The sequence below is a fragment of the Musca autumnalis genome, unplaced genomic scaffold, assembly GCF_047663935.1.
Source record: "Musca autumnalis isolate F117 unplaced genomic scaffold, ASM4766393v1 scaffold_2, whole genome shotgun sequence".
Taxonomy (NCBI): domain Eukaryota; kingdom Metazoa; phylum Arthropoda; class Insecta; order Diptera; family Muscidae; genus Musca; species Musca autumnalis.
The window spans coordinates 132,370,241-132,395,547 of NW_027411755.1; the positions used below are offsets into that span (position 1 = coordinate 132,370,241).

Here is a 25,307-nt window from a genome sequence, read left to right on the forward strand (position 1 = left end):
ATAGGTCCAGGTTTTGGTATAGCCCCATTATAGCGATACCACCCGATTTTAAATATTATGAGGATTTTATCTTCATTTTGAATTGGTTGTAACTTCGCATTTGGAGTCCCCAGTGGTACAGAAACTTCCCCACAAAAAATTATGGACATAAGTTCAGGTTTTGGTATAGCCTTTAATAACGGTACTACACGATTTCAGGCATTTTAAAGTTTTTATCTAAATTTTCGGCCTAAATTGACTATAATTTTGTTCTCAGTGGTCAAAAAAATTTATTTAATAAAAAGTTAAAAATAAAATATAATTTAAAAAATAAGTTTCAGTGTTTTATTTAGAAATGCACTTAAATCTAGGAAATAATTTGTCGCTTAGCCTCAATAAATATATTCTTTCTCATGATGGAATCTCTCAAATAAAAGCTTGCATTTAAAATATAAATGGTGGCAAAATTAAACGGCAAGCGTTTTATTTGAGAGATTCCATCATGAGAAAGAATATATTTATTGAGGCTAAGCGACAAATTATTTCCTAGTTTTAAGTGCATTTCTAAATAAAACACTGAAACTTAATTTTTTAAGTTATATTTTATTATGGTATAATTTTTTTGTATAGTTAGAACATATGAAAAACTTTAAAACACTCATATTTTGATGAAAAATATGAAAAAACTCAAATTTTTAACTATGACCTTGAATTGATCTGCAACCGCTAGACCGAATTTAGTGCTATCTGTCGAACACAAAATGAATTATCACAAGTAAAAAAGCGTTAAGTTCGGCCGGCCGAACTTTTCATACCCTCCACCATAAAATATTTTGAACTAAAATGGAATAATTAGTTTTCATTCCTGTCCCCAACTTTAAGTGGGTACGTTAAAATATCAGATAATGTACATAAAATGCTTCATTCGGGAGGCCCTTTTTTATGGTGCCTATATCTAACTATGTATGTTGACAATTTTTGGTGGGCGAGAAATTGGGAGGTACCGTTATATAGGGGTTATAATAAAACATGGACCTATGTTGACAATTTTTGATGGGAGCCTTTAATGTCAAAAAACTCCTAATTCGGTTAAAAATTGTAGCTAGAATCCTCAAAATACCGAAAATCGACACATAACGTGGGAACTTCAAATGTCATTAACGGCTAGTTCGGAGGTATATGGGCTATACGAAAATATGAACTTAAATGGACAATTTTTGTTGCAGAATTTTTGTTGGCTTTTAGATTTCAAATTACAGAAAGTTCGTCCAAAAAATAAAGCTAAGGTACGGAAAATCGGGAGGTTTGTTTTGGGGCTATACCAAAACGTGGTTAAACGTTTTAAGTAAAATGCTCAAAGTACCGAAAATAGGGAAGAATCGTTATATTGGGGCTATGTTGAAAATTGTTGATGCAGATGTGTGGTGACCACTACAACCTTCAAATGTCAAATTGCAGTTAGTTCGGTTAAAAATTTTAGCTAAAATTGCAAAATTACTGAAAATTGGGAGGTACCGTTATATGGGAGCTATATCCGAACATGGACCTATGTTGACAATTTTTTATGGAGAGGTGTTGTGACCACTAAGAACTTCAAATGTCAAATTACTGCTAGTTCGGTTTAATATTGTAGCTAAAATCATCAAATTACTGAAAATCGGGAGGTATTTTATATGGGAGCTTTATCAATACATCGACCTTTCTTGACAATTTTTGATAGAGAGGTGTGGTGACCGCTAAGAAATTCAAATGTTCAAATTACAGATAATTCGGTTAAAATTTTTAGGTAAAATTCTCAAAATATGGGCTATACCAAAACATGGACCTACGTTCATAATTATTTCGAATATAAGTTTTTTGGTCACTAAGAACCCTAAATGTCAATTTATAGCTAAATCGGTCTGAAAATGTAGCTAAAAACGTCAAAATACCGTAAATCGGGGGTACCGTTATGTGGGGGCTATACCAAAACCTGGACCGATATAGCCCATCATCGAACTTGACCTGCCTGCAAACATAAGACGCATTTTCCCAAAATTTCAGCGTCCTATCTCCATTTTTGTGGATGATAGAGTGATTACCACAGACGGACGGACGGACCGATGGACCTGCACAGATCGACTCAGAATTTTACCCTGATCAAGAATATATATACTTTATAATATAATATATAATATATATATATATATATATAATATAATTGTTCCACAAACATCCCATAAGGGACAAGGGAGACTTCTCTCATATCAATGAGTGCACCCCGATTCATATTAGCTCAATGATATGGGACCTACTGTTTATCGCCGAGTCCGAACGGCGTGTCCTAAGACACCACTTATAGAGAAGTTTTTCAAGGCTGAAATACTCAGGAAATGTCGCCAACATTACTGAGGGGTATTTTGCCACCGTTGAAAATTTTGATGTTGGCTGGCCGGGGAATCGAACCTACGACCTTCAGCGTGCAAGGCGGGTGTGCATACCATTGCACCACGGTGGCACCCGTATATATATATATACTTTATAGGGTCGCAAATGAGTATTTCAATGCGTTACAAACGGAAAAACAAACTTAATATACCCTCCATACTATGGTGGAGGGTATAAAAATATCTCTATCCGTTCAAAAGTTACATTGTTTTGACCAGGAAAAAACGATTGTGAACCACAGCTCGTCGTTCTTAAAAGAGCTGGAAATCTATCGACATCGGCCCCATTCGATTTTTTCGATATTTCTGTTTCAAAATATAGATAAAATCGATACTATCACAAATTTTCTACTCCTATTTATTTAGAATTCAAAATGGCCGACAAATTTGGTTTGTCTACATTTCGCATGTCAGTGAAATACGAGGCGAATTAGAAAAGTTTGCGGCCTAAGTAACACGCAGTGTGGCCAATCATTTGACATTTTTTGGAAAGTGTGAAAATTTTAGCCTAACCCTGCGTTTACAAATGCCAGTATTAGCAAGGGTGTTTGTCAGTTCTCCTACCGGGCGCGTCCCCACCGGCGGATAGGGGGAGGTGGATGGTCGGGCTACTCTATCATTTACGAGGGAAATCACTTGTGACATGACCCGTCTAGGGTGGAGTGGCACGACCACCTACCTCTGGAACCTCTGAGGTTCCCGCGGACAAAAAACTGACTACGGGGGTGTTCCCCTAAAACAAAAAACAAACATGGAGGACAAAGAAAGAATAAAAGTTACGGTGCAGGGCCTAAATAACCCAGTACCGGCGGGGAATAGTGATCTGCCTGCGAGTCACACCTCGTCGTCATCAAGCGATCGTGAGCAAACATCTCCCACAGATGTGGGTGCCTTGGCATCTGTGGTCGACGGTACTGCTACAAGCACGCAACCGAAAGGTAAAAAAGATGAGGAGAAAGGGAAGCGAAGGGGGAGTTTAATCTGGACCCAGCCATCCGAGGATGGGAGCGACCCTGACTCCGAATCAGACAGCAGTTGCAAAATCAACACCACCGTTGTGGAGAAGCCCGTTAACGAGGAGGTCCACAAGATGGTAGAAGAGGTAAGCGAAAGCATATCTAAACTTACAACGGAGAAAAAAGTTCGGTGGACTGGAGCCCAGAGACGTAGGTACCAGAGGATCCAGGCACAGCTAAACAAAAAACAGCGGGCCGCACCAAAAGAGATCAACAATCCCTCCGCTTCCTCGGAAGCGGCGAAGAGGATTAGATCTCCAGAGGAAGAAAATACCGCCAAACCAAGTAAGAAGAAAATGAGCTTCCCACCATCAAATGCCCCAAGCAATTCCTCTCAAAACCCACGCGAAGGAGACTGCCCAAAGAACCCTTCGACGGAGGGCGAAAAGGAGTGCTCGGGCACGAAGAAGGTGAGCGCGACCGCGGAATCCTCTGGAAGTACCAAGGGCTCTGATAAGAAGCCCAGGGCCTTCCAGAAGAGGAAGATGGGCGCAGAGACTGGCTCGGAGCCGCCATCTACTTACGCCAAGGTGGCCAGGAAGAACTACAGGGACGAGAGGTGCTATGCAGTGATCGATACCAGTAGAGGGTCCGGCAGATTACCTAAAGAACACCAGCAGGCCATCGAAAATATGGTCAGCGATAAAATACTGGAACACATTCTAAAGAGTGGGCCAATAAAAATAGTCAGCAGCGAGCTCAAAGGGGACCTTTTAGTATACCACTTGGGACCGCACGCGAACCCGGCCGCTCTCGAGGAAGTCATCAACAGTGTGACAACTCCTTGGGAAGGCGGAAAATTGAAGCTGGTGAGGAAGGACGAGATACCTCATCTGACTAAAGCGACGGTTTACGTCAAAGGGTATGGCTGCAAGTTCGAGACAGAACGCATGCTCGAGGTCTTTGGCAAGCAAAATGAGACCTTGGAAGTGAAGAGGTGGGAAGTCTTCCACAGGGAGGAGAAAGAGGATGGCACTCTCCTTGTGGTTGGAATTGACGACCTCTCACTATCCAGTCTTACAAAGACAAAGGGTAAGGCGTACTACATCTGTAATGCAGTCACCTTTAAAGTTGGAAGGGCACGAGTCGGGGAAGAAGAAGAGGATGCCCACCAAACCAGCAAGGAGGACAAACCACCGAGCAATTCCGAAGAGGGGGTCGAAGCCATCAGCGACTCCCAAGAAGCACGATTACTGGATGACTCATGATTGAGGTCATCCAGATAAACCTCCATCGGAGCGAAACGGCAACTCAAGCCCTGATGGATAAAATAAACAAAGGTAAAATACACATCGGTTTAATCCAGGAACCTTGGACCGTAAAGAACAAGGTTTCCGGACTAAACCACATTAATTACCAACTCTTTTACGCTAATACAGGAAACCGACCGAGGACCTGTATTATATGCCATAAAAACTTATGCTTTCTTTTCTCCCCAGAGTTGTCAACCTCGGACGCCACAGTGTTGAAGCAAGGGAATGGTAATATATACCTCGCATCAATCTACCTGCCGTTCGACTCGCCGACATTACCACCTTCGTCGGAGCTACAGCAACTGGTGAGGAAAATCAAGCAAACAGGTAACGAAGTACTAGTAGGTAGCGATGCTAACTCTCACCACATTTCGTGGGGTAGTACTAATACTAACAAGAGGGGTCAAGCCCTTCTAGAATTTTTGAATACTAACGACCTGATAACCCTTAACATAGGAAATACACCAACCTTTGTTAACAGAGTTAGGGAGGAAGTATTAGATGTAACAATATGTTCAGAAAATCTAATAAACGAGGTACATGAGTGGAGAGTTTCAAAGGAACACTCCTTCTCTGACCATAGGTATATTAGGTTTAAAATATCAAGGCCACCGCCGAATCCGATAACTTTCCGAAATAAATCCAAAACTAATTGGGCTAAATTCGGAAAACAAGTTAAAGATAGACTAGGGCAAGAAGTTGAGGTTTGCCTAAGCAAAGAAGATATTGATAGGAATGTCAATAAACTAACAGAGGCTCTAGTAAGGTCTTTCGAAGAAAGTTGTCCACTTCGAGAGAGGAAATCTGCCTACGAAAAACCCTGGATGACAGGGGAAATTCGTAACAAAGGCAAAGAGGTCCGAAGACTTTACAATAGGGCAAAACGTAAAAAAGCAGCTGTATTCTGGGACAACTACCAAACAAAACTAAAAGAATACAACAAAATGACAAGAAACGCCAAACGGAACTCCTGGAAGCTTTTTTGTGAACAGGTAGATAGCGTGAATGACGTCCCTAAAATTAAAAAGTTTCTATCTAAAACTCACTCACAACCCGAGCTTCTGGTTGATGAGACGGGTAAAAAGATGGAAACAGCCGAGGAAACTCTAAGCCTTCTGATAAGAACGCACTTCCCGTCGAGTACTACGGCACATACGGTGTCACCGATGGAGATAGCTTATGCATCAGAAGAAGCACCAAAAATCAACAACTTGATGATTAAAGAAGCAATAATGAGCTTCTCACCATACAAAGCAGCGGGACCAGACCAGATTTTCCCAGCCTTACTTCAAAGGGAAGTGGACTATATTTCGTCCAATCTGGTCGAGATTTTCAATGCTTGCTTAAACTTTGCGTATACTCCATTGGCCTGGCAAGAGGCAAGGGTAGTATTCATTCCCAAGCCCGGCAAGTCAAGTTATGCAATACCAAAATCTTATCGTCCGATAAGTTTAACTTCATTCTTACTCAAAACAATGGAACGGACGGTCGACACCATGATAAAGAGTAACATCCCTAACGATATGCTCAAGTACAAACAACATGCATACGTAAAAGGTAGATCAGTGGAAACCGCATTACATGAGGTAGTACACCACATAGAGAGAACCTTCGAGATGAAATTGTATACTCTCGCAGTTTGCATCGACATCGAAGGAGCGTTCAACAACGTCAGCACCGAAACGCTAATCCACTCCTTAGACGAGTTTCAGGTAAACCGGGCCTTGAGGCACTGGATAGACCACATGCTAAGGAATAGATGGATAAGCTGCGCGCTACAAGACGTAACAAAAAGAGACAAAGTTGGTCAGGGGACGCCACAGGGAGGAATACTATCACCTCTCCTATGGGTTACCACCATAAATAGTCTACTAAGGAACTTAACCGACGAAGGATTTGAACCCATCTGCTATGCAGACGACGTTATAATACTTCTTAGGGGAAAGAATCCAAATATACTCTGTAGAAGGGCCGAAACGGCTCTAAAAATAGCATACAACTGGGCTAGACCGAGAGGTCTAAATGTCAACCCGGAAAAAACAGAATTATGTCTATTCACTAGGAAAACGAAAATAGGAGCTTACGAAGAACCCGTTTTCCTAGATAAGATGATAAACATTTCTCCAACAATTAAGTACCTGGGAGTAATTCTAGACAGGAAACTTAAATGGAGAGACCATATTCAGGAAAGGGCTAATAAAGCCCACAGATGTTGGTCAACCTGCAGAAGAGCTATAGGCTCAAAATGGGGTTTCAATCCTAGGATGACACACTGGTTATACAGAAGCGTAATTAGACCGATTCTAACTTACGCTTCTGTGGTATGGTGGACAGCTACGGACAAGAAATGCAACGTAAAAGTACTGCAAAAAGTCCAAAGAACGTGCTGCTTAAGTATTAGCGGGGCAATGAGGACTACACCAACTAGGGCTTTAGAGACAATTTTATTTGTCCACCCAATAGAAATTCAGGTAAGGTATGAGGCAGCCATCGCAGCTATAAGACTTAAGTCGATGAGCGAGTGGATCGTAAGAGACCACCAAACATACCACCAAAATATATTACAGGTTACAACGGGTGAGTCAATAGATCATATTGTATCAGACCGTATACCTGAAACAATTGAATCCGCCTTGTGTGAAATTTTAATACCAGACAGGGACATGTGGATCGATGGAACCCTAGAACGGATGCCAACTGGAAGCTGTGGGTTCACAGATGGGGCCGTTCTAGGGGGGAGAACGGGTCTGGGTCTATATATCGAAGACCAGGAAACTAGAATCTCCCTTCGACTGCCGGATCATAATACGATCCTACAGGCCGAAATCCGAGCGATCACAGAGTGTCTGAACTGGTTTAAAGCTAACACAAGGCCAATCACTGTAAACATCCTAACGGACAGTAAAGCAGCAATTAAAGCAATAACAAGCAAGACGGTGAAATCAAAAACTGTCCTGCAGTGTAAAAAATCAATCAACGACTACTCCCACCATGGTTCTGTTAACATTATATGGGTACCAGGACATAAAGGGATTAGGGGTAACGAGATAGCCAACTCCTTGGCAAGGCAAGCCAGAGAGCAAGCTACGATAAGCCTAGATAATGCTAAGCCTTTAAAAGCGACGCGTCTAGAGTTAAAAGCATGGGCAGAAAACGCCCATACATCCCTCTGGAACACTGAAGAGAAAGGGAAAAATACAAAAATCCTCTGGGGAAACCCAGACCAGGATAAAACAAAGGAACTCCTGCAAATGAGTAAAAAAGACATTAGTAGACTGACAGGCATCTTTACAGGACACCTAGGGCTACAAGCACACCTGCACAAAATCGGTTGTGCAGAAAGCAGCGAATGCAGAGCATGCGGAGAGGACGACGAAACGTTGGAACACTATCTCTGTCATTGCCCAGCCTTCGCGACGCTAAGAAACCAATTTCTAGGAAATAACACTATACCAGAACTCCACCAAATTAGGGCAAGCGAGTTCAAAAACTTAAGAGATTATGTCAATGGCACAGAATTTCTTAACTGATAAATTTATTTTCTTTTCAATAAATTAAGCAATAAAAAATTTATTCCCCTTAGGCTTCCGAAATTAGAGCGCACAACAGGCCTATACTGGCTTAAGTGTATGCCCCATACGGGCATGTGGCGATTCTTATATTCGCCCCTCTTTTCAACCTAACCTAACCTAACCTATAGCAAAAATACAAACCTTTTTCACAAATACATTTATAAATTTTAAATATGTATAGAGAAAAGTATGAATGTATTGGTGAAAATGGTTTGTAACTTTTGCTAATGACTTGCCAATACTGTATGTGTGTAAACGCCTAGTAAGCGTACTCAGGACAGTTTGACATACGACCATGTGTTGTGCTGTTTACAGTGACTTAAAAAAACAAAGCCGTGATAATCCATATTCGAAGCCGATCTTTATATTGGAAGGAATAATACGATGCGCAAAGTTTGGAAGAAATCTATTGATCTCTTCGATAGTTATCGTTCACACCATTTTACACTAAAATTTTGAACTTTTGTGAGGTAGGTACTCGAAGAATTGGACTGATATGGCTCATATTCGAACTTAAGGGGTGTTTAGACTATCTATCAATGTCATATGAACTGTAACTTCTGTTATCCATTCGACATCCTTTATGTATGTCAAAGTCCATACCACTTTTAGTTTTTGCGTTCACACTAGCATACAATTTCGTATGACTACAAAATAAAATTAAGCAACAAACACAATTTATTTTGTTAAAAACTTCAATCACACTCACATTTTTGTTTTCTTTACCTATTTTCTTAATTTGTTGGTAAAATTGTTTTCTTCCAACAATTTATTTCTCAACTGCATACGAAAATACATAGCCGAATAGAGCGCTCCCTAAATGAAAAATATAGATAGATATGAGTTGCCACATCATTCTGATAGATGAACATTTTCATAGTGGTTACACTATGTGTACAACATTCACATGTACCAAATTTGACATCTCATATGACATTGATAGATAGTGAACACACATTTAAACTAATTTTGGGCAAAATAATACTAAATGCAAAAATTGATTCGAATCGCTTGATCCGTTCGAGAGTTATCGTGATCACCAGCCAGACACACGGACGGACTCTAAATGCCAAATCGCCTCCAAATAGTCTAAAACGAATTTCGTCCTAAAATACTTGAGGTCTAAAACCTTTATTTCGATGAGGCACATTTTTGGCCGTATCAAAGTGTATATGCCCTCGTCAGCTTAAAGGCTGAGGGTATACAAATTTGTGGCTATTTCTTCTATGGCTTTTCTTTAGTGATGTCAAAATGGCCAATATTATCGATATAAAAAACTATTCGTCTATATTGGCGTAAAAAATTAAGTATCGATAATATCGATATTTCCATCAATGGTTTTCCAGCTCTAGTTCTTAATTGTTAATTTAATTTTCAAGATTTTAATGGGCTCCGAGTGAGAATAAATAAAATTTACTCCAAGATTTCTTAACTATTTTTTGATTTTCCGCGAAAAATAAATTTAGCAAATATTTAATCATCTACGGATTAATATTAAATGCTGTTAATGATTTATAGATACATTTACTTATTACAAAACAAAATGAATTTTTAAATATTTTTTCTTTTAAGGAAATAACCTCAAACCTCGATTTTTTTATACCAAAAATAGCGGATGTGCTCGCAAAAAATGTTTTAATTTTTTTCAATGGAATTGTAAAGGAAATTTTATATTTATCATATTTAGTCTCTTACATTTTTGAAAAGTGTGTTTCAATATATATTATTAGACACAAATGCTTAATGATCAATAATAAGAATGTTTTTATTGCTTTATTTGATATCTAATTATGAAGTGATAGTCTCCAATATTAAAGCAAGACGAATAAAACTGAAAATTGTAAGCATCGTAAGTACATACATTTACTGTCGGTAAAATGACGAATCAAACAAAAGCAATTTTATATTATTCATATCCATGAACGATTTTTGTTATTTTGGAAGTCATTTGCAATAAAAAGAGAAGTGATTGTTTGAAATAATGATGTAAAATGAGCATTTTATGACATCCGAGTAAAAACTATCAACATTTTAATGTTATTTTTTCGTTGGGGATTTTTCCCTACATTAATGATGTCAGCCCTCCTCGTTTACCATTTACAATTAAATATTGGAGAATATATAATAGTCTTTTAATGAAATGTTTAACTTAATGTTATGGGAACTTTGGAAATGTTTCTATTTATCACTATGAAATGATTTTTATACCCTCCATAATTAGTCCCGTCAAAATAGACATGCGTATAAGGGAGATATAGTAAAAATTCCCACAAAACTGAATTTTGGAGGAAAGCCATTAGAAGTATGTATATGTGTTTCAGGGTCAAAGGTAATTTTTTGGAGGCCCTTTTCAGTTTTTCGATTTTTCTCAAAAACGGAAAGACCTATCAGAAATCGACTAAAGTAAAAGTTGAAGGCGTAAAAATTTTTGTAGACTTAAAAAATTCAAGAATGATCTTTATGACTTTTCAATAGGAGTCACCATTTTTGAGATATCGTGATATAAGTGTCAAATTACACATGTGAAGAAGTAAGCCTTATAAGTGCATAAAAATGATGTGGTTTTTAGAACCGCCATATTTCGAGAACGGTTCATTCTAGGAAAAAATTATAAACACCAAATATTTGATTAGCCCCACCATTTTTAAGATAGTATCCGAAAACCTAACAAGTAAAAAAGCGTTAAGTTCGGCCGGGCCGAACTTTTCATACCCTCCACCATAAAATATTCTTAACTAAAATGGAATAATTAGTTTTCATTCCTGTCCCCAACTTTAAGTGGGTACGTTAAAATGTCAGATAATGTACATAAAATGTTTCATTCGGTAGGCCCTTTTTTGTGGTGCCTATATCTAACTATGTATGTTGACAATTTTTGGTGGGCTAGAAGTTGGGAGGTACCGTTAGATAGGGGTTATAATAAAACATGGACCTATGTTGACAGTTTTCGATAGGAGCCTTTAATGTCAAATAACTCCTAATTCGGTAAAAAATTGTAGCTAGAATCCTCAAAATACCGAAAATCGGCACACAACGTGGGAACTTCAAATGTCACTAACACCTAGTTCGGAGGTATGTGGCCTATACGAAAATATGAACTTAAATGAACAATTTTTGTTGCAGAGTTTTTGTTGGCTTTTAAATTTCAAATTACAAAAAGTTCGTCCAAAAAATAGAGCTAAGGTACGGAAAATCGGGAGGTTTGTTTTGGGGCTATACGAAAACATGGACCTACGTGCGGTTGAACATTTTAAGTAAAATCAAAGTACCGAAAATCGGGAAGTATGGTTATATTGGGGCTATATTGAAAATTTTTGATGCAGATGTGTGGTGTCCAATACAACGTTCAAATGTCAAATTACAGTTAGTTCGGTTAAAAATTGTAGCAAAAATTGCCAAATTACTGAAAATTGGGGGTACCGTTATATGTTGCTAGTTTCGGTTTACTATTGTAGCTAAAATCATCAAATTCTTGAAAATCGGGAGGTACTTTTATTTGGGGGGCTTTATAAATACATCGACCTTTCTTGACAATTTTTGGTGGAGAGGTGTGGTGACCACTAAGAATTTCAAATGTAAAAGGTTAAAATTACAGATAATTCGGTTAAAACTTGTAGGTAAAATTCTCAAAATACCGAAAATCGGGAGGTACCGTTATGTGGGGCTATACCAAAACATGGACCTATGTTCATAATTTTTTCGAACATAAGTTTTTTGGTCACTAAGAACCCTATATATCAAATTATAGCTAATTCGGTCTAGAAATGTGACTTAAAACGTCAAAATACCTGGCGGCAACCTTATATGGGGGCTATTCCAAAACATGGACCTATGCCCACTAGTTTTGTTAAATAAGTTTATTGACACTTAAGAACCCTAAATGTAAATTTATAGCTAAATCGGTCTGAAAATGTAGCTAAAACGTCAAAATGCCGTAAATCGGGGATACCGTTATATGGGGGCTATACCAAAACCTGGACCTATGTCCACAACTTTTGTTATATAAGTTTATTTACACTTAAGAACCCTAAATGTCAAATTATAGCTACATCGGTCTGAAAATGTATATGGTGACTATACCAAAAATTGGACCGATATAGCCCATAATCGAACATGACCTGCTTGCAAACAAAAGACGCATTTTCCCAAAATTTCAGACAATTTTGGTGGAGAGGTGTGGTGACCACTAAGAACTTCAAATGTCAAATACCGAAAATCGGTAGGTACCGTTATATGGGGCTATATCAAAACATGGACCTATGTTCATAATTCTTTCGAACATAAGTTTTTTGTCCACTAAGAATCATATATATCAAATTATAGCTAATCCGGTCTAGAAATGTGAATTAAAACGCCAAAATATCTGAATATACCGTAAATCGGGAGGAACCGTTAGATGGGGGCTATACCAAAACATGGACCGATAACTTGACCTCACATAAAACGCTTGCATTTAAAATATAAATAGTGGCAAAATTAAACGGCAAGCATTTTATTTGAGAGATTCCATCATGAGAAAGGATATATTTATTGAGGCTAAGCGACAAATTATTTCCTAGTTTTAAGTGCATTTCTAAATAAAACACTGGAACTTAATTTTTATACCCTATACCACAATTTGGAAAAGGGTATTATAAGTTTGTTTTGGTAAAAATTCATGTAACCCCGCGAAACATTCGTCGGAGATCCCCAATGTGGTATACCAATCTTCATATCTCGACGAGATAAAGCGATTTTGAGATGTGTGTCCGTCCGTCAGTCCGTCTGTCCATAATAAATTGTGAACACACTCCAGGCCGCAATTATGGACCGATCGTCACGAAATGGAGGTCGGGTTCAGATCAGAATAGATCCCTATTCTTATTGGTGATGATCGTGAAATATTTAGCGGGTGAAATGGACCAAAAACATAATATTTATTCAATTTTCTAGCGGCTCTGAAGGTCTCAATAATAGTCCGATCAACGCTTAATTTTAAAAAAGGTAAGAGTATATCACAATGGAGAAGCTTGCAATTTGAAATGGCGATCGGGTAATATTTAGATGGTTAAATGGACCAAAACTTTTGTGTGAAAATTGTGAAATTTTTTAATATACAGCTTATATCTTAATCCCTGGAAGTGACATTCCAGACAAGTGAGATATACTTGAAAGTGGAACGCTTGACCTTTCAATTGATGCCAATTATGTTGGTGTGCTTGATCAGATAACAGAGTTACAGCCTAATATATTCCGTTATTTGTTTGTGAAAACCTAAACAACCCATAAAAATGTCAACTTGAATCGCGATTTATTTCAAAAGCGCTCCGGCGATTTTTTTTTGCTTTTTGATTTTTCTCATCTATGAACATTGTAGTTTCAGAATCCGCAAAAACTACCCAGGTGTAAGCACCTTCCATTTAAATTTGATTCAAGAGCACCGTGTGCTACAAAAATGTTTTTTCATGCTAGATAACTTTTTGGTTTTGGTCATAAGTATTATACATTACATCTCTGATATTTGATAATTAAATTTTCACAATTATTGAAAAGAAGTTCCGTGGAGAGTGGTATAGGGTATCCCATGGTCGGCTCCGTCCGACTATAGATTTTTCTTACTTGTTTTAAGTTATATTTTATTTAGTCCGGTCAAAATAGACATTGAAATAGCAAAAATTCCCACAAAGCTGAATTTTGGTGGAGAACTAGGGTTTGCCATTAGAAGCAACGTCCTAAACGTCCCCATCGATCCCATGTGTGCAAAAAAAAAAAATATTCGGGGTCAAAGGTCAAAATTTAAGGGTTTTTAGGTTTTCGGATTTATTTTTTGAAAACGGTTGATCTAATCATAAAGTGATTATAGTAAATATTGTAGACAGAAAAATTATCTACAAGTTTGACCCTTATAATTTTTTTCTTAGAAGGAACCATTCTTGAGATATAGCTGTTCTGAAAAACACATGATTTTTATGCACTTATAAGGGAAATATGCACATATTCAGACGAACCGGCTAAAATAAGCGAAGTAATCGGGTCTGTCCCCCAAAAATATATATATATATATATATATATATATATATATATATATATATATATATATATATATATATATATATATATATATATATTTTCTTGAAGAGCGAAATTATAGCTATCTTATTCAATGTTAGAGTATGCAAAAATAGCCCATTTAACCCACATGTATAATCGAAAGCCCAACGGGAACGACGCCAACGAAAACTCTCCGATTTTTCAAGGTTTGTCCGAAGGTAGGATTTGTTGCGCTGATTACGGAAATGTATAATTTTCAACGGTTGCGGATCCGGTTCGCCGGTTATTAGACCCGAAAGGACAAATTTAAAAACCGGGTTAGACCCGGTTCTACTGAACCGATTACTGCAAAGTGGATATCGTTTGAAAGCTTACGGAAGTACCTAACACATAGTGTCGTTACTTTATCCGGTTCGCCTCATAATGTACTTACGCGGCTAATTGTTTATTTGACCTTTAGATCAAGATATCTCGAAAATGGTAAGTCTTTTTTAGGAATCATGAAGACCAATCTTGTAGACAATTATTAAATCTACAACTTTTACTTTATCGGGCTTTTGCTAAGTATTACCGTTTTTGAGAAAAATTAAAAAAACTGAATAATGCCTCCAAAAATGACCTTTGACCCCGAATAACTTGTTTTGCACACATGGCATCAATGGGGACTTTTAGGACGTTGCTTCTAATGGCCAACCCTAGCTCTCCACCAAAATTCAGCTTTGTGGGAATTTTTGCTATTTCCCCCTTATACGCATGTCTATTTTGACCGGACTAATTGTGGTATAATTTTTTTGTATAGTTAGAACATATGAAAAACTTAAAAACACTCATATTTTGATGCAAAATATGAAAAACTCAAATTTTTAACTTTGACCTTGAATTGATCTGCAACCGCTAGACCGAAATTAGTGCTATCTGTCGAACACAAAAAGAATTATGAAAATGTCTCTATCCGTTCAAAAGTTACAGAGTTTTGACCAGGAAAAAACGATTGTGAACCATTGTTCGTCGTTCTTAATAGAGCTTGCAAACTATCGACATCGGCCCCATTCGATTTTTTCGATATTTCTGTTTCAAAATATCGATAAAATCGATACTATCACAGATTTTCTACTCCTACTCTTTTAGAATTCAAAATGGCCGACAAATGTGTTTTGTTTACATTTCGCATGTCAGTGAAATACGAGGCGAATTAGAAAAGTTTGCGGCCTAAGTAACACGCAGTGTCGCCAGTCATTTGACATTTTTTGGAAAGTGTGACAATTTTAGCCTAACCCTGCGTTTACAAATGCCAGTATTAGCAAGACAATAGCAAAAATACAAACCTTTTTCACAAATACATTTATAAATTTTTAAATATGTATAGAGAAAAGTATGAATGTATTGGTGAAAATGGTTTGTAACTTTTGCTAATGACTTGCCAATACTGTATGTGTGTAAACGCCTAGTAAGCGTACTTAGGACAGTTTGACATACGACCATGTGTTGTGTTGTTTACAGTGACTTAAAAATAAAACAAAGCCGTGATAATCCATATTCGAAGCCGATCTTTATATTGGAAGGAATAATACGATGCGCAAAGTTTGGAAGAAATCTATTGATCTCTTCGATAGTTATCGTTCACACCATTCTACACTAAAATTTTGAACTTTTGTAAGGTAGGTACTCGAAGAATTGGACTGATATGGCTCATATTCGAACTTAAGGGGTGTTTATACTATCTATCAATGTCATATGAACTGTCACTTCTGTTATCCATTCGACATCCTTTATGTTTGTCAAAGTCCATACCACTTTTAGTTTTTGCGTTCACACTAGCATACAATTTCATATGACTACAAAATAAAATTAAGCAACAAACACAATTTATTTTGTTAAAAACTTCAATCACACTCACATTATTGTTTTTTTACCTATTTTCTTAATTTGTTGGTAAAATTGTTTTCTTCCAACAATTTATTTCTCAACTGCATACGAAAATACATAGCCGATTAGAGCGCTCCCTAAATGAAAAATGTAGATAGGAGTTGCCACATAATTTTGATAGATGAACATTTTAATAGTGGTTACACTATGTGTACAACATTCACATGTAGCAAATGTGACATCTCATATGACATTGACAGATAGTGAACACACCTTTAAACTAATTTTGGGAAAAATAATACTAAATGCAAAAATTGGTTCGAATCGCTTGATCCGTTCGAGAGCTATCGTGATCACCAGCCAGACAGACGGACGGACTCTAAATGCGAAATCGACTCCAAATAGTCTAAAACGAATTTCGTCCAAAAATACTTGAGGTCTAAAACCTTTAGTTCGATGAGGCACATTTTTTGGCCGTATCAAAGTGTATATGCCCTCGTCAGCTTAAAGGCTGAGGGTATACAAATTTGTGGCTATTGCTTCTATGGCTTTTCTTTAGTGATGTCAAAATGGCCAATATTATCGATATAAAAAGCTATTCGTCGATATTGGCGTAAACAAGTAAAAAAAGTATCAGTCGGCTTTGCCGACAGAGATATACCCTCAGCCTGTGTATATTGAAACAAATTTTTCCCAAAATACGTTTGAACCGACGAAAATGTTGATTAGGATTAAAGATCAACAGTTTTGCGGAGGAGATACTAAAAGGAATGGATCGACATTGACCATTATGGAAGTGGATCTCCAGCCACAACATATCGTGCCATAGGGGGTTTTTACACCTTTCGGGATGTTTTCTCAAGAAGTATGGACTTGCCACTAAAAAAACTTTTGCCATCGTAATTGAGGCAGCGAATGCAAGTTGCTTGAACTGAAATCAAAGTGATTCGATATCAGTTCTTAAAGTGAACTTATCCGAAATTTTGTGGGGGAGGTAACGGATGGAGTGGAAAAATATAGCCCATATTTCAACCTGATCTATATCTGGTAGATATATTAGGACGTGTAAAGTATAGACCAATTCGGCCACTCCCTTCAAGAGTTACCGTACGAACAATTTTTCCGAACATGTTTGAAATTTTGTGGGGGAGGTACCTGAAGGAGTGGACCGATATGAGTTATGTTCGAACTTAAACTAAGTTTGGACTAAATATTACTAAGGACATATTTTGGACCGAATCGGCAGATCCGTTCGAGAGTTATCTTTCGCTCCAACCACCTCACACGGTGTCATAGGGGTTTTTTGCAAGTTTCATGCTATTTTCTCAGGAAGTATGGACTTGCCCCTGATGAAACTTGTACCGTCGTATGGAGGGCAGTGAATACAAGTTGCTAAAACAAAAATCAAAGCGATTCGAGAGATGGCCCTAAACTGAACTTTTCCGAAATTTTGTGTGGGAGGTACCCGAAGGAGTGGACCTACTGAGACCACATTGGAACCTCATATTACTCTGGTAGAAAGTTTACGCTATACAAAGTATGAACCAAATCAGTCACTCTCTTCAAGAGTTATCGTGCGCACAAACTTTCCGAACATTTTCGAACTTTTGTGGGGGAGGTACCGGAAGGAGTGGACCGATGTAGCTCATCTTCGAACTTAAACTAAGTTTGGGCAAAATATTACGAAAGCCAAAATTTTAACCGAATCGGTTCATCCGTTCGAGAGTTATCGTGCGCTCCAGCCAGCAGGACAGACAGACATACGGACGGACATGGCTAGATCGACTCCAAATTGTCTGAAACACATTTCGTCCAAACATACTTGTGGTCTAAAACCATTATTTCGATGAGGCACATTTTCATCGTATCAAAGTGTATATCACCAATATTTTTGAAAATTTAACGTACCTGAAGCCAAGGTTTACCCTTTTAAAATACGCGACTTGTGGTTCTATATTATATAAATTAAATGTTTTTGGATAAAATGAAATGTTTTTGGACACGGCAAAAAATATTGGCCCTAAAAGATAACTTGCATGGAAGCTGTGGCTATATTTATGTTAAAAAATGGGTAAAAATGGGTTGAAGCCACCATGTCTTTGTTTTGTTTTTTCTCGATTTGTGAGTAAACCACACTTCTCTCGATTTTCCTGTCAAAGTAAAAGTAGAAGCAAACTAAATAAGGATCATCTCACTAATGTATTACTTTTCAAAATTTTAAGTGCTTCTACCATTAAATGATGTTGACATTTTGAAGCCAGATTTACAGTGTTTTTTGAAATTTTCTTCTAATTTCATTCCGCAAACAGGTTTTTCAAAAAATCATATATAGGATTGTAGTACTTGCGATTCTGAGTTAATTGATACGTATATTGTGAATGTAGTATACACAGCTTCATAGAAGTCCGCATCCAAATACGGAAATTTTGTGCGCACATTTTTGTAAAAAACATATTTTTCGGGCCTATTTTTAACAATTGTCATTCGATTTGCTCGTACTTGATTGCACATTTTAGTTTTTTACGTTCCGGATCTAATAAATCATTCCCCGTGAAAATCCATCTACAAAAACGCGAGTTACAGGAACGTCCAAAGTAGAAAAATCGCCTAAAATTGTTTTTGGAAATATCGCGTAATTTATCGCGTTTTCTGCGGTTCGTTTCCACTGCAATGAAACAACTAATACAGCATCTTCGTTTTAGCTGAAACAGAGATTTGAAAACTTCACTGATAAGGGAGCTACATTCATTTTATCCCAAAAAATAGTGTGTGATGCTACATCCACGGTTCTTAATTGATCTCCTTGAAATAGATATATATCGATGTAGATTTTCATGGTGGACATTGAAATCGGATGCGGACAAAAATTGTATGCACTTTGCGCAAATTAGCGATATTTTATAGGTATTTTAATGCTAATATGCAGCTGATGCTACATCTTATCCTCCAAATTAAATTTCGAAAAATATATACAAATTAACAGATATGGTCTTGCTGTACATGAAAATCACATGCGGACAAAATGATTTTGATAATTACGCGATTTACACGTATTTTAAAATGCATACAAATAAAAATGGGTTATTTGACCTCTATTTCCATTTCAGAAGCTTTGACATATATCCTCATCAACGCAATTAGCTTCCCTAATGGGAAAGCTTTAATATGAATGTCAATAAAGCAAAATCCGTCTATTTTGTTGGGAGATTTAAGCAAAATGAAGGAAGTATTCCTATAAATGTTTACAATATTTTCCACTACATAATGCATGTGAAAAAATATTTTTTCATACAAAAAATTATTTTTTTTTTTACCATAATATGTACTTATTTCGGCTGTAACGTCCAAACTATAACACCAATCTGTTGATTATTTATTCTTCATTTTATAATCATACATACAACATACTGTTATAAACACCAGTCAATATAATTAATTACATTATACAACGGTCCTAATAACGGACTCTCAAGTAATATTTTTATGAATAGATTTGCATTTTCAACTTTTGATCCTGTATTTTCCATATTAATACAGATTAAATATAATATTTTGCAATGAAAAAACAGAATTACAAAAAACATTACTTGTATATTTTAAATTTATAAAAATAGTCAGAAGTAAAAGAAAAAACAAAAATTAATTAATTTGATAGCCACCAAAATTTTGGTGATTTAGGTTTTTGTGCACTATAAAAATCTTTATAAGGTATGGTTTTATTAAACCTGAGATCTAAATTTGTCATAGGTACATCGACTATTGCTTTTACATTAGCTCTTCTATAAATATGGTAAAAAATAGGAATACCGTTTTCGTTTTCTATTCTATTATTTTTATCTAAATAAACAAATGCTTCTGGTGGAACCCATCCTTCACTTATTGTTTTTGAGACATATTCATCGCTTATGTAGTAAGGGGCTAATATTAAATTGTTTGAATAACAGTCGGTGTTTCTAACAATTGTATTACGTATTAGGTTAATAATGAAAGTGTCTATTCTTGATATATTAGCAGCATTATATAGTTTTTTGTTGGATATATATTTTATGTAATTACTTTGTGGTGATCTAAATAACGATGTGCATGCCCTGAGGCATTTTCTTTCGAATACGCGAATTTTTTCCATGTTTGAAGGAGATATATTAAACCATATGGGACACCCATATGTTATAATGGGTCTAATAAGAGATTGGTACATAATTATTTTAACATTAGTTTTGATGAATTTAGAGTAGAAAAGGGACTTGTACATGAAAAAGGCTTTTCTGGCTTTTTGAAGAGCTTCGTTAACGTGGTTATTAAAATATAAAAATTTATCCAGGTAGACTCCTAGATATTTTACTATCTTTATTCGGTATTTTATTATTTGTGCATGATTGAATTGCAAAGTTTTTCCAGTTATTTCTTAAATCATTGTATCTGTATGATTGTAGTCTCATTTGATTCGCCGTGAAGTTTTGATCCAAAACAAATTTTTATGTAATTTTATGACCACTAAGTGGGCCTTAATTTTGAAAAAAGTTGACTTATATTCAATAATTTATCAATTTTATGTACATTCCGCGAATTTTGTGTAACATTTTGCAGGTATTATGCAATCTACTCGCTGAAGTCATTTCGAGAGAACTTTTTTGCAACAATTGTGCTCATTAAAATAATTAGCGTTTTTATAATATTTTCTTTCTTAAAAAGCGAAATGAAAGCGCCATAACTTTTGTCCGCAACATTCAAAAATTGGCTCGCGACCAGATTCGTACTGGGAATTTTTTTCTTGACCTACATATCAAAAATCGTTGATGTAGCGCGAAAAAAATGTATCATTTTTTTCTGAAATGGAATATGAAATAATTGACAATATTCGTGATATACCCTACTTAGCCTAAAGGCTGAGGGTATAAAAATTAAGTATCGATAATATCGATATTTCCATCGATGGTTTTCCAGCTCTAGTTCTTAATTGTTAATTTAATTTTCAAGATTTTAATGGACTCCGAGTGAGAATAAACAAAATTTAGTCCTAAATTTCTTAACTATTTTTTGATTTTCCGCGAAAATAAAACTAAATTTAGCAAATATTTAATCATCCACGGATTAATATTAAATGCTGTTAATGATTTATAGATACATTTTGTTATTACAACACAAAAGGAATTTTTAAATATTTTTTCTTTATAAGGGAATAACCTCAAACCTCGATTTTTTATACCAAAAATAGTGGATGTGCTCGCAAAAAAATTTTTAAATTTTTTCAATGGAATAGTAAAGGAAATTGTATATTTATCATATTTAGTCTCTTACATTTTTGAAAAGTGTGTTCCATTATATATTAATAGACACAAATGCTTAAAGCTCAATAACACTGCTCAATAAAATTGAAAAAGTTGGATGTTTCAGACAAAGTTGCAGTTGTTTCTATATGAAATCGGCGAGTTATTTTCAACTCCGGTCCCGGGTTTTCTCTAACAGCTCTTGTTTTTGAGATATAGCCCAGACTTTCGTTATTTTCGGATACAAACAAATATTTTTTTTGTGGGTTTTTCGACATTAATATATTAAGGAGATGTTGTACGCTCGATACAAATCGTTTTTGAAATAGTTATGGTGAGTATATATCAAAAAAACACTGTAAAAAATATAGAAAATATACGACGGACCTTGTAAAAATTGCTTATTTTGAGTAATTTAAGCTAAAATTACGTCATCGGGGGAAGTCATAGGATCTTCATATGGCAATGCGGATATACTTAGGGTGTCTACTATATAGCCCAGTATTCAAATATATAATATAAAGTTCATATCGCCCATGATTCGACCATAACCTAAAAATCATCATGAAGACTGCCATTGAAAAGTAAATGGCTTATGTGGTAATGATATCACTGGTAAATTATTTCCCTTAAGCAGTCTTCATGGCGATTTTTAGGTTATGGTCGAATCATGGGGGCTATGAACTTTATACTATACATTTGAATACTGGATTATATAGTAGACACCCTAAGCATACCCGGAGTACCATATGAAGATCCTATGACTTCCCCCGATGACGTAATTACAGCTTAAAATACTCAAAATATGCAATTTTTACAAGGTCCGTCGTATATTTTTTATATTTTTTTGATGTATACTCACCGTAACTATTTCAAAAACGATTTGTATCGAGCGTACAACATCTCCTTAATATATTAATGTCGAAAAACACACAAAAAATATTTGTTTGTATCCGAAAATAACGAAAGTCTGGGTTAAACTCGAAAAAACCGATTTTGAGCTATATCTCAAAAACAAGAGCTGATGGAGAAAAACCGTGACCGGATTTGAAAATAACTCGCCGATTTCATCTAGAAACAACTGCAACTTCGGTTGAAACACAAGTCCTGTTGACCAGTGTAATAAGAATGAATTTTATTGCTTTATTTGATAACTAATTATGAAGTGATAGTCTCCAATATTAAAGCAAGACGAATAAAACTATAAAATTTTAAGCATCGTACATACATTTACGGTCGGTAAAAATGACGAATCAAACAAAAGCAATTTTATATCATCCACATCCATGAACGATTTTTGTTATTTTGGAAGTCATTTGCAATAAACAGACAAGAAAATGCTTGAAATAATGATGTAAAATGACATTTTATGACATCCGAGTAAAAACTATCAACATTTTAATGTTATTTTTTCTTTGGGGATTTTTCCCTACATTAATGATGTCAGCCCTCCTCGTTTAATATCGTTAAACATAATAGTCTTTTTGAGCAGACACAGTAGAAAACCATTTACAATTAAATATTGGAGAATATATAATAGTCTTTTAATGAAATGTTTAACTTAATGTTATGGGAACTTTGGAAATGTTTCTATTTATCACTATGAAATGATTTTTATACCCTCCATAATTAGTCCTGTCAAAATAGACATGCGTATAAGGGAGATATAGTAAAAATTCCCACAAAACTGAATTTTGGAGGAAAGCTAAGGTCTGCCATTAGAAGTATGTATATGTGTGTCAGGGTCAAAGGTAATTTTTTGGAGGCCTTATTCAGTTTTTCGATTTTTCTCAAAAACGGTAAGTCCTATCAGAAATCGACTAAAGTAAAAGTTGAAGGCGTAAAAATTGTTATAGACTTAAAAAATTCAAGAATGATATTTATGACTTTTCAATAGGAGTCACCATTTTTGAGATATCGTGATATAAGTGTCAAATTACACATGTGAAGAAGTAAGCCGCTAAAGAACATCATGAGGCGGCTCGGTTAAAATTACAACGCCTGGTTATTTCCATAAGCTTTCAAACTATACCGGGTCTAACCCGGTTTTAAATCTGAACTTTCGGGTAAAATCTGCCGCCTATTAAAATTTTAAATTTTCGTAATCAGTGCAACAAACCCTACCTTTTTACAAAAATTCAAAAAATCGGAGAGTTTTCTTTGGGGTCGTTCCCGTTGGGCTATCGATTACACATGTGGGTTAAATCAACTATTTTCTTGCATAAAATGACTCTAACATGGAATAACTTTACTAAACACGCTCCGATGTTGTTGGAATTTTTTTGAAAAGATAGGTCTAATTTCAATCATCAAGGAAACATATATATTTTGGGGGGCAGGCCCGGTTACTTCGGTTGTTTCAGCCATTTCACCTTAATATGTGCGTATTTCCCTTATAAGTGCATAAAAATGATGTGGTTTTTAGAACAGCCATATTTCGAGAACGGTTCCTTCTAGGAAAAAATTATAAACACCAAATTTTTCATTAGCCCCACCATTTTTAAGATAGTATCCGAAAACCTAAAAAATGACTAAATTTTGACCTTTGACCCCGAATAACTGTGTTTGCGCACACATGCGATTTATGGGGACTTTTATGCCATTGCTTTTAATGGCAAACCCCAGCTCTCCACCAAAATTCAGATTTGTGGGAATGTTTGCTGTTTCAATGTCTATTTCGACTAGAATTCATAAGAGGTACGGCATAATTAGCTTTGGCATACCACGGTGCTCTTGAACTTTGTTATATATATTTTTGTAAATTAAATGCAATTATTCCAAATTATATTTTTAATCTTCAAAAACGGCCCAACAAACAATCAACCTACAAAAATATTTAGATTTCACATCAATAAATTAGCTCATAACTGTACCCAATGCGAAATTGTCATTCATGTCATGTTTTAAGCAGCACTGTATATACTTTATAAAATCTCCGAGAAATTTTTCGGTGTATTGTAAGTGGTATCACGGTGCTCTTGAAACAAATTTAAATGGAAGGTGCTTACACCTGGGAAGTTTTTGCGGATTCTAAAACAACAATGTTCATAGATGAGAAAAATCAAAACAAAAAAAAAAAATGCCGGCGCGCTTTTGAAAGAAATCGATGTGTTAAAGAAAATCGCGGTTTAGTACGCGGATTTGTCAAAATAAATTTTTGCTGATTTTCCTATTTTCAGGGTATCTACATCCGCGGTTTTAGTGGATGGATTCGATCGCGGATGGGCTCATTAGATCCGTCGCGTAAAGAAACTAAATTCACGCGGGGTACAAAGGAAATTGAATGGCATTTGTAAATTTTAAACGCAAAAATAGGTTTTTTAAAAAAATTCACGCATCAAATATTGGCCTTTAGACTCCAATTACTAGGATGCTGTAAGGAGCACACTCATGAGATATGCATTAAACGACGTAAAATCACGAGTTCTATATCCTTTTATGAGTTTTGAATATTATCTTGTTGCGCTTCCGAATTATTAAAAATATTCAAAAAACCCCGATATTCCGGATGCAGTGGATATATCGAAAAATGATACACTAGTATCATATTGCCCATGAAGTATTCTTTGAGTCTTTCTTTAGGCATATGTCTATAAAATGTAAGGTTAAGCCAGAAATCGCATGGAAGCATAAAAAAACTTGTTGGCTTCAACCCATTTTTACCTACTTTTCTACATTGATGCCAACACAGCTTCCACGTAAATTAATTTTAATGGTCGACCTTATGGGATTCCTCCTAAAACACTTCATTTTGAAGAATGTATATCATACTATATAGAATATGTTACCAGTTCGCGAATTCTGAATGGGTGAAACTAGGATTCATCGATTGTAAAACATATTTTTTAATATAGGAGCTATACAAGCAGAAAAATTCTTAAGGAAATGAGCACAGAGG

At 35.9% G+C, this 25,307-nt stretch overlaps 1 protein-coding gene across 1 annotated transcript; it reads left to right on the top strand.

The window, feature by feature from the left end:
* Positions 1-3,673: 3,673 nt before the first annotated feature.
* Positions 3,674-5,467, top strand: LOC141393093 (uncharacterized). Its single transcript, XM_073966042.1, has 2 exons — positions 3,674-4,701; positions 4,861-5,467. The coding sequence occupies exon 1, from the start codon at positions 3,718-3,720 to the stop codon at positions 4,627-4,629; it is 912 nt and encodes a 303-aa protein (XP_073822143.1). The 5' UTR covers positions 3,674-3,717; the 3' UTR covers positions 4,630-4,701; positions 4,861-5,467.
* Positions 5,468-25,307: the final 19,840 nt, after the last annotated feature.